Raw genomic sequence first — 16,656 nt, 5'->3', positions numbered from 1 at the left:
ATCCACGGTGTTGGCACACTCGCACATCATCACCAGCAAAAAGAGACTGTTTGCTAGCCCAATCTAGGTTGTAAACAAACATTTTGGCACGCCCAGGGAATAATCCTTACCAAAGGGTTTACTTGAACTGCTCAAAGAACAAGACCTCCAGTTACAGGCCACACTCTCGTGCCCCTTATCGTGGTATTCTGGAAGAACAGATTTGTGCAAGGTTTTCCCTTAACCCGTCGTCACCCACGATGTCGAGTTCTGAATAGGGAGGAAACCACCCCAAAGAGCCTGTTACTAAGGGCAAGAATGTTGTTGTCAGGCCTAATGAAGCTGTTGACGCTTCTGCTCCCACCAACGTTATCGCCACCTGTCATGCCACTCTTATGGTGGGTGTGTTCCCATTCCCGTGCCAGAAGGTGCTACGTTGGATGAGCAAATCGCTATCATGAAAACCAACATGGAAAAACAGATGGAGATTCTCAGCAAGTCGTTGGCATTCAAAGATGCAGTCGTTGGCGCTCACTAACCAGAGATTCAAAGATGCCAGCTCCTAGCAGATGAACGCTCATTTTCAGCAAATGCAGGAGAGCTTCAACTTCATCAACAAGCAAGATGCCCAGTAGGCCACGGGCATCACAGTCGAGTTTGCGAATTTGCGCAAAGAGGATTCCATCCTGGCTAACCAGGTTGGTTCGTAGCATAACGAGCTGGCCCATGTGAGGGATCTGCTAAAGAAGGTAAAAATTGATCCTATCGAGCCTACCAGCGTAGGGAAGTACGTACCTCCAAATGCGAGGGACAAGACCAGGAGCAGCAGTGTTGCGATACCTTTTGTAGGGCCTACTCCTTCCTCATCCAAGAGCAAGGAAAAAACTTTGGTGATTGGCAAGGCGAAACCTTCGCCTTTAGGCGCTAAAAAGGATACAATCCTGAGGTTTGGTGGAGGCACCTCAACTGATCCGATCGAATTTTGTCAATATGACAGCGATGGAGTGGAGAACCTTTACCAAGAACTCCTTGATGATTAATATGGATTAGACCAGGCTGGTAACTCGGTCAGAATCATCGCTTTGGTGAAAGACCAGTCTATTCCTACTCCTACCCTGTAGTCTTCATCTAGCCCGCATATCATTCGAACATGGCGTGTGCAAGTCGCTACCCAAGTGATGCCTTCCCCACAATTGGTTCAACAGACTGCATTGGTCGTTCCCTTCCTGACCCAAATTACATGAAAAGATATGAAGTTGAGGAGATGATCAGGGCGGCCACTCAGAGGCGGGACCTCAATGCGGTTTACCAGGGTCCCTTTCCCCAGCATATCTTGTGCCCTATCCTAAGGGTTACAGGAATATCATATTCTCTACTTTGTCGGGGGAGGATACTGAGAGTGCTGCAAATCATTTGGCCAGGTTTAGAGTTCAATGTGGCCAATACCAGAATGATGATAGCCTGAAGTGCAAAATCTTTGCCACTTTGCTATCAAGGGCTGCCTTTACTTGGTTTTCCAAGCTGAAATCGGGCTCAATAACTGATTGGCCTGCGATGCAGAAGCTCTTTAGGGAGACTTTCAGAGACATTGACTTAGCTTGTCTCACTCAGATGTCCCAACAGCCAACTAAATCTATTGTAGCCTACCTCCAGCGCTTCCATATTCAAAAGGCAAAGTTGAATATGGTGCTGCCTAAAAAGGAATTGGTTAAGTTGGCGATTAAAGGCTTAGAACCACGCCAACACAAGAAGCAGCATGGAACCATGTTCGACTCCATGGGAGAGCTAATCACAAAGGTGGCTCGCTTTGAACACCTCCTCAGAGAAACAGATGCAAGGAAAAATGCCTCTAAGGGGACATATGTCCAAGGAAAGAACAGGACAGTGACTGCTCTGAGCTATTAACCAACCATCTTTGATCCTTACTATCAGAGTGAGGAGGAGACTCCAGAGGAAAAAGTTGAGAAGGATGAAGTCTCCGCCCATGAGCTATCAGGAAAGAAGGGCTCTGCACTTAAGCAACTGAAACTCAGCAAGGAACCTGTTAAGCTCAAGTCAGTGGCGCTCACCAAACCTGAATTCACGACCTATACTTATGATGCAAACAAAGTGCATGAGATCTTGGACGAGATGACAGCCGCGAAGATGGTCAAGATTGACTTTGGTCTTTACCCCAAAGCAGATCAGCTAAAAGGGAAGAAATATTGCAAGTTTCACAATTTTTGGAACCATAATACTGCTGAATGCGTAAATTTGAAGGATCAGATCCAGGTTTGATTGAACAATGGCAGCCTCCAATTGGAATCGCCAATAACCGCGGCAACCTTGGTTGACTTAAACCCCTTCCCAGATACTGGGGTTAACATGGTGGATGTGACCTAGAACAAGAAGGGCCAGTGAAGACAAACCCTTGACCTCACAACTAAAGGTCAAGAGGAGGAGGATAAGGAACAACCAGCGAAGAAAAAATCCAAGGCTATCAATGAGGCTTCGCCGGTGGTCCTTTGTTCGCGATGCAAAGAAGAATGTGGCATCAAAGTGTCACATGAAGAGGTTGAGAAAACTCTTCGCTTTGGCTTGTTCCTGCCAGTTAACCTGGGCTCGCTGTAACATCCCGTATCTTAAATTACCAATTTACAAGTTAGTTGGACGGTAAACGACCGTTATTTTCACTTTTACTGTCGTTTAAGTACTTTTAGTGGCCCTAAAAGTTGACTTTTTGATCGGGCCAAAATTTGAGAAAATTTCCTGCATGAAAGTTGTAGAGGACGTTAACCCGAGCGCGGGCATATGTGGTACGTAAAAATTGGAGTTCGTATGCGAAAGTTTTGAGTGATTTAAGAAATTTACTGTTCATGGTAAAAAAAATATATAAATTTGGAAATTTTACTGTGGTAGGTTTCCAAATCCGGAAACCTACCTTCCTCTCTCCTCTCCCCCGATCTCTCCCTCTTTCCTCTTCGGGCGGTTTGCTTTCCCCTTCGACTTTCCGCCGTCCGGCCATCAACCGGTGGAAAACCGGCCACCACGGGGTCGCCTCCTTCCCCTCAACACGCTGGTGCCCTTGGTTTTCAACAATTTGGCCGGAAAACCCCGAATCGAAGCAAGGAAGTCCACGGGGGCAGTTTGAGCTTTCCGGCGATTCCACCGTTTCCGGCCGTCCCCGACCACCAAATCACCATCGAAGGTTCGGTTTTTGCCCAGGATTGTTTTGCCCCTAGCCTTGAGTCACGATTTGCAGTGTGGAGGTCGAATCAACGATTTCAAATTCTAGGGTTCTTGAGTTTTTCTGGAAAAACTTCACCAGCCGGTTTCGACTGTTTCAAGGTAAAATTGGATGATGTTGTAGTTAGGAAGTTGGTTGGGTTTGTTGAGTAGAAGCTACTGTCCAAATTTGGTGGCCATTGGAGGTGGTGGCCACCGGCGCGTGAGCCCCACGCGCCGCCACTGTGGGTGGCGCGTGGAGGCGTGTTGGGCTGTGTTTTAATTCCAGTTTTTAGCCCATTAAATCCTATAAATATTGTAGAGCTTGTATATGAAATTTGGTGAATTTTGGAGAAGCTTGGAATTAATTATGAATTTTTGAAGTTTAGGGTTTCGATTATCGAATTACGAGAATCCGGCCGTCGGATATCTCTCGGTTCTGCCTTGGAACCTTTAAATTAACGAATTGGTATTAGTAGTATAATTTGGGTTGCATCCGAGAAGAAGTGGAGATGTAATTATGAGGAATTGATTTTAGGAATCATATTAAATTGTTGAATAATTATTCATGGAATATAATCGTGTACAGGATGTCGTACCGGGCTCTGGCTCGATAAAGGAACTCGTATACGTGACCGTCGGAATAGTACTGTGAGTGGACTTTTGTTTTTAAGAATTGATGCATGCATTTATTTCTTGAAGTAATGCTCTAATTATTTATCATATTACATTTCGAGCATATGATTTATTTTCAGAGATTGATTATTATTTGACGAATTATTTATTTCCGAGGTGATTTCCGGAATTATACTTTTTTTTTTTTATTATATTTCTATTCGTCGATTTGAGACTTTTAAAGGATTTTCGAAATGGGATTTCGATGGAGTTATATTTCTTGTTTAGTTATCGACTTTCGGCTTTGGCATTGGGAGTGCCTTGATGATGAACTTGGAATTGGTTTTGTTTCGATTCATGGAGATTATGTTTTATTATTATTTTCTCTCCTATTTATTTTGAACTTGAGATTATCTTGGCGTGTGGGACACGTCGTTGGAAATTCTTTTACGAGAGATGGGGGAAGCCTTATGTATTTTGGATTTACTGGATTTTCGGTTATGTTTCCCTGTGCCATACTGAGGGGTGATTTTATCATGCTAGCATTGATTTTCCGCCTTTGTGGCGCGGTGATGGGATCACCGTAGCCCTTCCGCCTTTGTGGCGCAGGTTACTGTCTCTGTGACAGTAATTCTGTAGCCCAGTATCCTATCGCTACACTTAGTGGCGTAAGGGTATATTACGGGAGTTATGGGAGTTCTTTAGCCTGGGAGGCTATCACCCAACCAAGCCTGCGTGGCTTATTCGTATGGCTATCATCTTCCCCTACTTATACTATTTTTGACTAGCGGGGACTAGTCTGAGTTTCTTAACCAGCGGGGCTGGACTTATATTTTCGAGTATTGAAATTTCAATCTTTTACTCTGTTGTTGTGACTAGCGGGGCTAGTCGGTTTTCTGGAGTTCAACGTTTTTCGGGTTATTTTCTTAAGTGTTTTATAAATGTTGCATGCATCCGGATTTTTTTATATATCGAAAAATGTGGGAAAGTATAAAGTTTTATTTTGGTTTATTCATATTAAATTATTTATTTTTGTCCACTCACGCTAACGTGTTTTTCAATTACTTTCCCCTGGGCCCTTCGGTTTCAAATGCCCAGTTTGCAGGCGAAATTAGTTGAGGTCGGGCGTACATTGGAGTTGAGGCATAGTCAACAGCCTAGCTTCCGCGGTTGCCTTTGAGTTAGGTTGTCCTTATTTACCTTTCTATTAGAATTGCTCTGATTACCTATGGGATTTATGTTTTTCAAGTTGAGGTTTGTGTTTTGTGAATTGGAGATTGGTGTTGAGTTGGGGAGCAGGGTGGCTCTAGAAGTATAAGGATGATTTGATTTAGAAGTGTAAATGCTTTCTACAGGTTTTGGGTAGCCCATTTTAGGGGAAGTTCCGCCAAATTTTTGGTCGAATTTCTTCTAAGGTGGGCCCCGCAGGGCCACTTCGGATTTCAGGGTGAAATCCGGGGTGGGTCCTGTCACTCGCTCTCTAAGAATTTCCGACCTTTCAGTCCCAAGGAGAAAAGCAAGCAAGCGGAGTCTAGCTCTCCTAAGGATTCTAACCTGTTCAAGAGGTTGAGGGCAGCGAAAAGGATAAGGAAGAGCCAGAGCATAAGGGTAAACAAGGAGACATCCTTACCAAGCTTTATATCCCACCAGCTTCCACTTCCAAAATAAAGGAAGGTCAGTGGTATACCAAGGAGACAACTAGGCAAAGCTGGGGAGATTAGCCCTTCTCGGAAGAGAAAGCTCCAGTGTTGGTTTGGAGAGGCGAAATACACCTTGGAAGCTCTGGATCAAGGTTAGATCAAGTCTTCTCAGTAACCAAATCCCCGGTGCAATACTAGAGGCAGATGGACTCCTTAACGAAAAAACCGCTGGTTGATCCTAAGGCTTATGAGAAGTGCCCGAAGCCTGCACCTCGGATCCCTAAACCCAGCGTGTTTTACTGAATCTCTGAGGGTAGGAAGACAACACCCCCACCAGCCGCGAAGAAGGAAACCTCGTTGGCGAGAAAGCCTAGCGTCCGACGCAGGTTGTTTTGTGAGGAATCAGACCCAAAACCCTCAATTTTTGAGAGACTAGGGGGCAAGGGTAGCAATGCTAGAGCCTACAGTGGAGACCCAAGAAGAGCCAAAGTATAGCAGTTCAAACCTCAGAAGATACTTCGGCATCAGAGCAGAGGGAGGACCTACTGCAAATGGAGCGCACCCCTGAGACTCTCAAGCCAAACCAGACCATGGTTCCCATGGAAGAGGAGTCCTTGGTAGCTTATGTTGGCAAGAAGTTTAGCGAAGAACCTGATTTGAACATCACAGTGGATGAGCCTAAGCAGAACCTTGAAGACGACATGGAGGAAGAGGAGGTAGTGGACACCACCTGCAACATGGTAAATGTGCCACCCGCAAAGTATGCACTACCGATTATAGGGTAAAAGTGTCAAGCTCTAGAGAGAGAGGAAATGAGTGAGAAGGCGCTCGAGATTACCTCAGCAGCTTCTGCACCAGTGAAGGAAGTTGTCTTCCTCGAGACTGAAGACACCAACAGTCGCGGTTTCTTCACGAGCTTTTCCAGGCCAACTCCGGCAATGGTGCAGCACATGAGACCTCTGTACATTACAGCTGAGATGCATGGCGTCAAAATCAGCAAGATTATGGTAGATACCGGCACAGCGGTCAACGTTATCACTTTGTGAACCATGACCTTGTTGGGTATGAAGAAGACGAAGATCTAGTCCACATCTCTCACAATCAAGAACTTTGCAGGGACAATGACGAAAACTTTAGGGTTGTTTTTCCTGCAAATTAAGGTTGGCTCCGCTTAAGGTGTTTACGCCTTTTTTATGACTGATTGCTACGCTACTTACAGCACGATTCTAGGTAGAGACTAGATCCACAGGAGCTATTGTGTTCCTTCCACCCTTCACCTGGAGTTGATAATGTGGAATAGGGTCACAGACAAGGCAAAGGTAATCAAGGCTGATCCTAGACCTTTCCCTTTCTCCCCTAACTCAATAGATGTCAGGTACTACTTGGAGTCAATCACTCCTGTACAGGTTAGTGGCATCGACAACAAGAGCCGCCCCATAGGGATGACGGCCTACGATTTGGCACAGTGGGGGCTAACATTAGCCAAAGAGGACCTAGAGAGGCCCGGCCACGTTGTGCCCCAACCCAAGGCCAATTAATGGATTTCTTCCTTCCAGAGGAAGAATTAGAGGCCTTTCAATCCTTGTTTGATAGATTATCTTCATACTTGGTTGAGAAAGAGGCCTATGATCGAGTGGCCACAATAGAGTATGTTAATGAAGAGCTCTCTGACCCCGAAGACGACGAAGAACCAATCCAGCTAGCTCCTGCTGCATTGGATGATACTCCACCTAAGGTCAGAGACCTTACTGAGAAAGTGAACTTGGGAACAGAAGCTGAGCCAATGGAAGTGGCAATGAACCAAATTTAGAGCCTGGCGAGAAACAGAGGCTCATTAACTTGTTGCAGGAATTCAAATATTGCTTTGCAGAGAAATATGAAGACTTGCCAGACCTGTCAACAGATTAGGTATGCCATAATTAAGCTACCAATTATGCCAGACAAGAGGCATGTGAAGCAAGAACCTCGGCGAATGAACTCTGAGACTCAAGTCTTGGTCAAAGAGGAAGTTGAGAAGATGCACAAGTTAGGAATCATCAAGGTGGTCAAGTACAATCAGTGGATGTCCAACATTGTACCAGTTCGCAAAAAGAATGGCAAGATGAGAGTCTGGGTTGACTACAGAGACCTCAATAATGCCACACACAAAGACGTTTACCCCATGCCCGTAGCAGATATGTTGGTAGACTGTTGGGTGCATCACGAGTATGAAAATATGTGCAAATTTGTGTGATATTACCTACTCCCAAGATTAGGAGGTCAAGTTTTAGTAAAGGGAAAAAGTAATAGTATCGTATCCAAGGGATTGAGTAACTATACCCTAAGCTAGATTACCGCGAAAATAAAACCTAGAAAACACATGTGAGTTTATCTTTTTACAAATTAATAGTCTCGGCCCTTTGGAAGCCAAAACTATCAATAATGATATTTACAATGGTAAAGTGGTGAATCGGCTTTGTTGATTTTAATTATTATGAAGTAAATTAGGTTGCACAAAAATAAAGTAAGCAAATAAAAATAGAGACTTTGATGTAAGAGAGAAATAGAGACTTAGGCATCACACCTAACCTTACTCACGCACATAATGTAACCCCAAATTAATGTAACAACATGCTTTGATAAATTTTCCCTTAGTGCTTTGGTGAAGCTACCAAGAAACCAACTAGTCATGCAATTTAACAATCTCTTTTGAAGCAAAGCTAAATTACACAACCTTTATACCATTCAAATCTTCCGGATCCTAAATGGCCTATGGTGCCATAGCCTAAATTCTTCCGGAACCTAAACTCACAACATCTTTCTTTAATTTCAAGGTAAGAAATTCAAGCAACTTAGTTCTTCCCATAGGAATAAGCTAAGCCACCACCGATTTAGCTACACATGCTCACGGAATCAAGAGTTTATCAACTTCATGTTTCCGATTCATTAATTTTCTAAAGCATGCTTCTAGGTGATAAATCTATAAACACACTTAGGATACATGAAAGTATAGTAGCCAAAAGATTCAAAACATGCATAAACATCAAAGAACATAAAGATTACATTGTTTTGTGCACAAGTTTGGCTAGGGCTTACCAAATTCAACTACTCACAACTCATATTTACACAACTAAAAGCCATAAACATCATAAATAACAAATAAAAGAGAGCAAAGAGTGGAGAACAATTGATATACCCATGGGTTTGACTTTTTTTGGAGCCAAACCAAAAGCACAAGATGTCTCCCTTGCCTCCTAGATGCTATATGAGAAGAGAAATGCTTCAAAGTATAGGGATTTCGGTTTCTAGAACCCAAATCACTATACAAATCCACAAACTCTCAAGAACAAAGTAAGAACAAGGCTTGAATGTGTGAGAAATTAACAAGAGAAGTGATTGATCAAAGTGTGTAGAAAATTCAGTTTTGATGAAACCCAAGTGGCTACACACCTTTCTCTTACACAAAACTCAAAGAACTATGTACAAGGTATGTAAAACTAACCTAAAACTAGAGAAAAGAGAGATTTTGATGCTCCAAAATGAGAGATCTAAGGGGGTGCACGGTTTTGGGAGAGAGGAAGGGCAATTTAAAGGCCAAGGCAATCCAAATTAAGGGTGGAGATCAAAAGGAATGAAAGGCTAGATGTGATTGAGAAATGTGTAATCACAAATTATGGATCTAGTCTTTGACTCCATATAGAAATGAATTAGAAAGCCCATTGATATTTTGGTGGAGGAGAAAAAGTAAGGGTAGAAGGCTCATTGTGTAGGGGAACAAGGTAATAAATAGGAGACAAAGGTGTAAGGTGTAAGAATGGGACCACTTGTCATCTTTCAAATTTTAAATTTCAAAATAACCTAGACCTAAAGTCTTCCCACCTAAAGTCTCTAACCCTAGTCAGCTCTTTCTTGTCCTCCACACATGTTCTCGGCCGGCCAACTTGGCCGGAAATGTCCGGAATCTGGCGTTGACCACCGTTGACCCATTTTTTGTCCGTTTGCGCACTTTCTTCTCCTTTCTTCCTTCAATTGAATCTCCACCGAGAGTTCGGTCTTGACCTTTGAGTTCTTCATACAAAATGTTCCTCCATGAGTAAAGATCATCCTAGTAAAATTTAAGAGCTTAATTCGCAGTGCTTTTCCCGAAAATGCTGCCGGAATCCGTACTGGTCCGGTTTTGCAGTTTTTGTCTTCTAGTGCAGAAACTTGCACCGATCTTTTGAAGTCCTTCCACTCCGAACTAGCTCTTGATCTCTTCCTAAGAAATGATCCTTAGGATGTTTAGAATGAATTTGGAAATTTTCAACTCATTTGGAGTTCATTTATATTCATGTAAAAATCTTGAATAGTGTTGCTATGAAATACTGGGTTTTGTCTTATTAATTATTCTCATCGATTTGAATTTCTATCATGGTTCAAGGAAAGCTTGAACAATTGAATTTTGATTGATTTATTATAGATCAAGACATTGGTCAATATTTTTATGATATATGTTAATAGGTGAAAACAAAATTGATGAGAACAATTAACCATAAACATCAAGTGATCTATATTGTATCTTTAAGTTGATTGAGAGATTAAAAATGAGAACAAACTAGCTAGACAGAGTAATAATCATTCATTTCAGTCAAATTCTACTAGAAGATACTTGACCATTGAAGAGGCAACGAGTAATTATCTTGTTTTGCATTTGGACTGCATTGGTTGTGTTTTTTGTTTTTATTTACTAGAAAATCTATAGAAGTCATTCATAATAAAGTATATAGATTTTCAAGAAACAATAAAAAGTCTGTTGCTAAAATCAATGGTTTTAAGAAATCAATGGTTTTAAGAAATCAATAGCAGTCTATCAACTTTTTAAAGAGTCTGTAGACTTTTCAAAAAGTCTGTCATTTAAAAAAAGTCTGCACAAATCCAAATACAATACATCCCCTTAACTCCACATAGAAATGACCTAGAAAGCCAATGGATATTTTGGTGGAGGAGAAAAAGTAAGGGTAGAAGGGTCATTGTGTAAGGGAACAAGGTAATAAATGGGAGACAAATGTGTAAGGTGTAAGAATGAGACCACTTGTCATCTTTCAAATTTTGAATTTCAAAATAAACTAGACCTAAAATCTTCCCACCTAAAGTCTCTAACCCTAGTCAGCTCTTTCTTGTCCTCCACACATGTTCTCGGCCGGCCAACTCAGCCGGAAATGTCCATAATCCGGTGTTGACCACCGTTGACCCTTTTTTGTCCATTTTCGCACTTTCTTCTTCTTTCTTCCCTTACTTAGATCTCCACCAACACTTCCGAATTGGCCTTTGACTTCTTCATACCAAATGATCTTTCATGAGTGTAGATCATCATGGTAAAATTTCAGAGTTTAGTTCACCGTGGTTTGGCAGAAAATGCTGCCGGAATCCTTACAGGTCCGGTTTTACAGTTTTCATCTTCTAGTGCAGAAAATTGGACCGATATTTTGAAGGCCTTCCACTCCTAAGTAGCTCTTACACTATTCATAACAAATGATCCTTAGGATGTCTAGAATGGATCTGCAAAGTTTTAACTCATTCGGAGTTCATTTGGTCAGTCTACCACTCCTCCTGCCGTTGCCTAGCTCGGTTTCTCCTAGCCGGAGTAGGAAAATATCCTAAGATTGACTTTTTAGTGCTTTTCCAAGCTTCTCCATCATTTCCTAGCATGATAAGGAAAACATAATAAATATATATAAATAAACACAAAGGTTAAGCAAAAGTGCAAGATTAGGGGAATAATTACTTAGTAATTATGGACCTAACAACTTTGATGTTGAAGTTCAGTAGCATTAGCTTGCAACACAGAGGCCTCTCATTGCTCGCAAAGGCCAGGGAGGGCCCCCAACATGTCTTCAATTGCGCAAAGTTGAACCTTGCTAACTGCAGCATCTCGACGAAGCACCAGAAAAACTTCACAGGCTCACACGAGAGCTCTAGCCTCCAGCAAGTTATGACCCAAGAGCTCGCGAAGGACCTCCTTGCCTTCTTCAACAGCCCCAGAAGGCGTTATTTAAATGATTTGGGCTAGCCTCTCTAGCTTAGAAGGCCCAGCAGGAGAGGCCTGAGGTTGAGCAACTTGCTCAACGACCAGAGCCACTGGATGCTGAATGGCAATTGCTTCCTCAACCACCTGATCTTGGCCAACCTCAGCCTCTGCTTCATTTACTAGGGGGCATGATCGCTGATCACCTCATCCACCAAGTCTAGGTCAGGATGGCCTTCACCGATAACACCTTCAGCATTAAGGGCCACTACTTCAGTGCGAACATGGCTCTGGTCTTGGAAGAGTAATGTCAAGTCTAAATGATATCAAAGGATGTAGAATATGTACCAGAGAAGTGGACAAGCGAAATTTACCTAAATTGTTTGATGCTTGCCAGCCTCAACTAGTTCGCTCTGAACTTTTTCTTCCACTTGCTCTTGAACTTAGCTTGGCCTGACTCAGTGGCCTTGGGGAATTGTTTCTCATCCTCGTTCACTTGCTGATTGTGCCTAAAAGGCGGACCTGCCAGCACAAGTGGGATTGGTTATGAGAATAAAGGTTGCCCAAAGGTTACCCTCTACCCTGGAATTATTTGGGCCTGTGAATAGGCCATCTCTTCCAGAACGTAAGAGGTCCCAACCCCGCCTTGACTTGATGAGCCAGTAGTTTTCCGGCAAATATGTTCAGCAAAACGAGTCAAGATTTATCGAAATAAAGGCGATTTAACAAATATAGCAGATTACAAGTTTGGACTCACCAATCGCAAATCAGCTGGGGCATCATCCTCCCAACTCTCACTAGTGGGGTCAAGCCGGCTTCTTTTCCGGGCTTGAGAGGCATCGGCCTGCGAGGAGAATCAATCATAATTCGAAAATCGAAAGACTAAAATTCTAAGGTTTGCGTAAAGCGTAAAACTTTACCTCATTAACAGGATCATCATCATTGGATGATTCCTCGCCGGTAGGCTCCTCCACAACGGCTTTCTGTCTAGCGCCAGGCAGTAGGGGTACACCTCTGCTCCTGGCGCCAATTCGCTGTAGAGGCAATGGTTAAAGTCACAATTGTGCAAGTAAAACACTCAAAAAACAACGAGATAAATTAGGAGACTTACCACTGGGGGAGGCTCATAGCAAATCACTAGTGCAAGTTACGTGGTTCGCGCCCCGCGAGCAAGAAATCGAGTGAGTACTTGCCGGTCTTCCTCGCCAAGGTTGGCAAGAGAGCGAAAGATTAGGGCAAATACCTCGTCATTAGGAAGAGCCCAGCAGTTGACAGATACCTTCCTCCACTAGTCATCGTAGTACTCGCAGACCATGAGTCCCAACTCATTAACTTAGGGGAGTAGGTCCATCAAGACAAGCACACTTTGGGGTCTGATAACGCCGGACCGAGTACCAACCCTTCGCCAAGAGGTGTAGAAATTGATGGAATCATAGAGGGGGAAGGGCACCATTTGGACTAGTCCAAACTGGCAAGCGAAGTGATTGGGAGCGTAAAGCTCATAGCTCAACTCGTCCGCGGCCAGTCTTAGGTCAAAGCAAGAGATGGCACGGCGAAAGGCCAAGAGAGCCCTGTCACTATGTCCTTGGCCTTGGGGTAGGAACCCATTCTATAGAGGAGGTGGAAATCTTCTATCTAATACTAGGTCTACCATGTGCATCTCATGCATAAGGTAGAGGTAGGAGTAACATTCAGAGTATAGGGGACATGTGTATCTTCCACCCGGCAAAGCCAGCACCCTAAAACTAAATTGTCAAGGACATGAGGAAGTTCTAGCCTGCGAAACTTCTCAAAGTAGATTTGCAGCCAGAAATCTAGAATCCAAAGGGGGCCAGAAATGCTAGTCTCGAAAGGGTGCATGGTGGCTTGATAAAGGGCTTGATAAAGTGAGCTCATAACTGGTTGCCCGAGGTCAATGCGGTGGCCATTGTATAGGCAGTAGCCAAAGAAGTCCAACTACCAGTGGACTTATTTGAAAAAGTACAGAAAATGAACTTACAAAGCCAGTACACAAGGAAGGCGATACCTCCACTCGCTCCGTTTTTAGCCGCGGTAATGATTGCGCCATGGTTGGTAGGACTTGTTGTGTGCGTTGCGAGTGTCTTGATCCATTCGCTCAGGAAAAGGGGCACCATCAAATTTGATCCATGCACGTAAAGCTCAAAGTCGATGGGCAGCCCGGTGATGGTGAGAATGTTGAGGAGCGTGACTCCTATTTGGCCAAACCAAAAGTCGAAAGTGTTGCTGGAGGTATTCCAGAGGCAGAGAACGCTGGCCAGAGGAGCCCGGTTGACAATGGATGGAAGATTGAAATAGAGATCGATGGTCTTAGTGATCCCCACATCATTCCAACAATCCAGATCCCTATCTAATTTAGTGGAACCAGGCTAGTTCATCGTCGTTGATGGCAGGCCAAAAGCATACCCGGACCTTGTGGTGGTTCTTGACCTAACTGGAAAAATCCCCGGGAGTGCGGCCAAGGACTTGGATGGGGCGGCGAACGGGAAGGTTGTAGTGAGCAATAACCTCACCCGGGAAGGGGATCTGAGGAGTAGGACCCAGCCCGGCATGATGATCACCAAAGACGGTAAGAAAAGGCCTCTCCACTCACGAACTACCCATTCCCAGAGCACCCACCTTCGTGCCCTATGTGTGGGCGATCTTATCAGTAAGATTCTCTTCTTGATCGATGTTGCCTTCTTTGGAGCCATTTTTTAGTTTCTAATGGAGATGAAGGATTTTGGTGATGGTAAAAGGTTCTGGGTTTAGAGAGACTAAAAAGAGTTTCTGAAGTGACTGTAACCTAGACACTCGCGTTGAGATTTAAATAGAGAATTTTATGAGGGAAACGATGTAACAAAAAGACGTTTTGTAGTTATACAGTTGCTAACCCTCATTAATGGCCTCGTTTCTATCATAAATCATGTCGCTTAAGTCCACTTCGATCAGTTACAATATTTGATGGGCCTGATCTCGAGGCCTGAGGGGCAATGTTTGAGCCCAAAAGTAATTTTGGCAATATCCTAAAGATAATTTAGCATAGCAGGCCGATACCTGCGGCCCAAAAATAATTCTACTATGGCCAAAAACAAGCCCTTGTAGGATTCAAGTAGCAGAGACCAATTAGGAATCTTCATTCAATAATCTTTCTACGGTAAGGAATTACCAAAACCCTAGGTATATATGCCAGGTTTCAAGGGACAACAACAGACAACCTCTCAATCAACTAATCACACAAATTATCCAAAGTCTCTCTGGAGCAACCTACCCTCAACGTCAGTTGAATCAGCGAAGTTAGGGTTACTCCCCAGCAAACCAGCGAAGCTAAAGTCACACTTTAGCAAAACCCTGTGCTTTCTCCTACTTCCCGGTGATTGCTCTACTTAGTCTACAAAACTAAGTATCAATTCGGTGACGGAGAAGATCACAACAAAAATCCTTATTCTGTTATGGTATAGAAAAGAACCTTGTGACGAGGTTGGTGCTCTCCTCGTCCATAACGTTTGAAGAAGAAGTCAGGTCAAGGGACGCCCCGACGATCAGACCCACGGTGTTGGCATGCTCGTGCATCATCACCAACAAAAAGAGACTATTTGTTAGCCCAAACTAGGTCTCAGCAAAACATAACGAATCTGAATAGTTCATGTTTAGAAACGTAAATCACGATTATAAATACATTAATGATCATTGTTTTGGCTGAAAATTTACAGAAATGATCTACACATTAGGGCCTCAAAACTAAATAGTCGAAATGATGAAATGTGATCCAAAAGTGAGTCCCATAAAGAATCCCTAAAAATGGCCAAAAAAGGGCTCACTCACTAGAAGTGTTATATTTTAATTTATAGATTACTTATGCAACTTTTGAGCCAAATTGATGATCGTTAATGTATCGAAAAGTGGGTTTATCAAGGAAATTCTTAGATATTAATATCTAAGGACCTCCTTAGCAGAAAAAGATATATATATATATATAGACACACACATATCATTTTATTTCAAATCAACATTGTGTACCTTTAAGGGGTGCGTTGATTTATTCAGCTTATTATATATGCATATCATTTCTGTTTTTGTTAGATAAATATATTGTTTCATGTCATATTCTTAGCTTAAATTCTACAACTTTGTGATACTTTGATGTGGCTGATTTGATGAAGTACACTGATGTTACGAAAAGTGGTATCAAATTGATAAGAGATTGCCCACCTAAACTGAATATATATGGTCACCTACTCTGCATTTTAAAGAAGGGAAAATTTCGCAAACAGTACACCAAGTAAAGGCCACTAATAATTCTTATACATAAAGTTCCAAACCAAACATTTCGGTACACGAAATCTGAAACTCGACCCACTATCAGTACACGACGTCAATTTTTGACACCAAAATGTCCATTATGGCCTCAGTTTTTTTTTTTTAATAATTTTTTTTTTCTGTTATTTTTTTCTATTATTTTTTTTCTGTTATTTTTTTTTCCTTGGTTTTTTCTGTTATTTTTTTCTATTATTTTTTTTCCTTCTTTTTTTTTGTTAATTTTTTTTCAGTTATTTTTTTTTCTTTCGTTTTTTCTGTTATTTTTTTTCTATTATTTTTTTTCCTTCGTTTTTTCTGTTATTTTTTTTTCCTTCGTTTTTATCTCTTTCTTCTTCCTTCTTCCGGGCTCACTCCCTCGCTTCCAACGCCGCCTTCCTCACCTCCACGCTCACTCCCTCGCTTCCAACGCCGACCTTGCCCTCCAATTGGTGAGATTTATGGTCCTACAACTTATATTTGTAACTCAGCCAATATTTAGTCATGTGAAAAGAAAGAAAGAGATAAAAATGAAGGAAAAAAAAACGATGGAAGAAAAAAAAATAACAGAAAAAATTAAGGAAAAAAATAATAGAAAAAAATAACGGAAAAAATGAAGGAAAAAAATAATAGAAAAAAATAACAGAAAAAACGAAGGAAAAAAAAAATAACAGAAAAAAAGTAATAGAAAAAAATAACAGAAAAAATGAAGGAAAAAAAAATAACAGAAAAAACGAAGGAAAAAAAATAATAGAAAAAAATAACAGAAAAAACGAAGGAAAAAAAAATAACAGAAAAAAAAATTTATTAAAAAAAAAAGAACTGAGGGCATAATGGATTTTTTGGTGTCAAAAATTGACGTCGTGTACTGATAGTGGGTCGAGTTTCAGATTTCGTGTACCGAAATGTTTGGTTTGGAACTTTATGTATAAGAATTATTAG

General features: G+C 42.0%; 1 protein-coding gene across 1 annotated transcript; it reads left to right on the top strand.

Annotated features, from left to right (window-relative positions):
- The first annotated feature begins 1,129 nt into the window (after positions 1-1,129).
- LOC133723211 (uncharacterized) lies at positions 1,130-2,256 on the top strand. The gene is made up of 3 exons (XM_062150026.1): positions 1,130-1,282; positions 1,330-1,863; positions 1,912-2,256. The coding sequence occupies exons 1-3, from the start codon at positions 1,130-1,132 to the stop codon at positions 2,254-2,256; spliced, it is 1,032 nt and encodes a 343-aa protein (XP_062006010.1).
- Positions 2,257-16,656: the final 14,400 nt, after the last annotated feature.

This window comes from Rosa rugosa, chromosome 7, assembly GCF_958449725.1.
Source record: "Rosa rugosa chromosome 7, drRosRugo1.1, whole genome shotgun sequence".
NCBI lineage: Eukaryota > Viridiplantae > Streptophyta > Magnoliopsida > Rosales > Rosaceae > Rosa > Rosa rugosa.
Note: the sequence above shows the minus strand (reverse complement) of the source record. Positions and strands in the feature narration are given on the sequence as shown.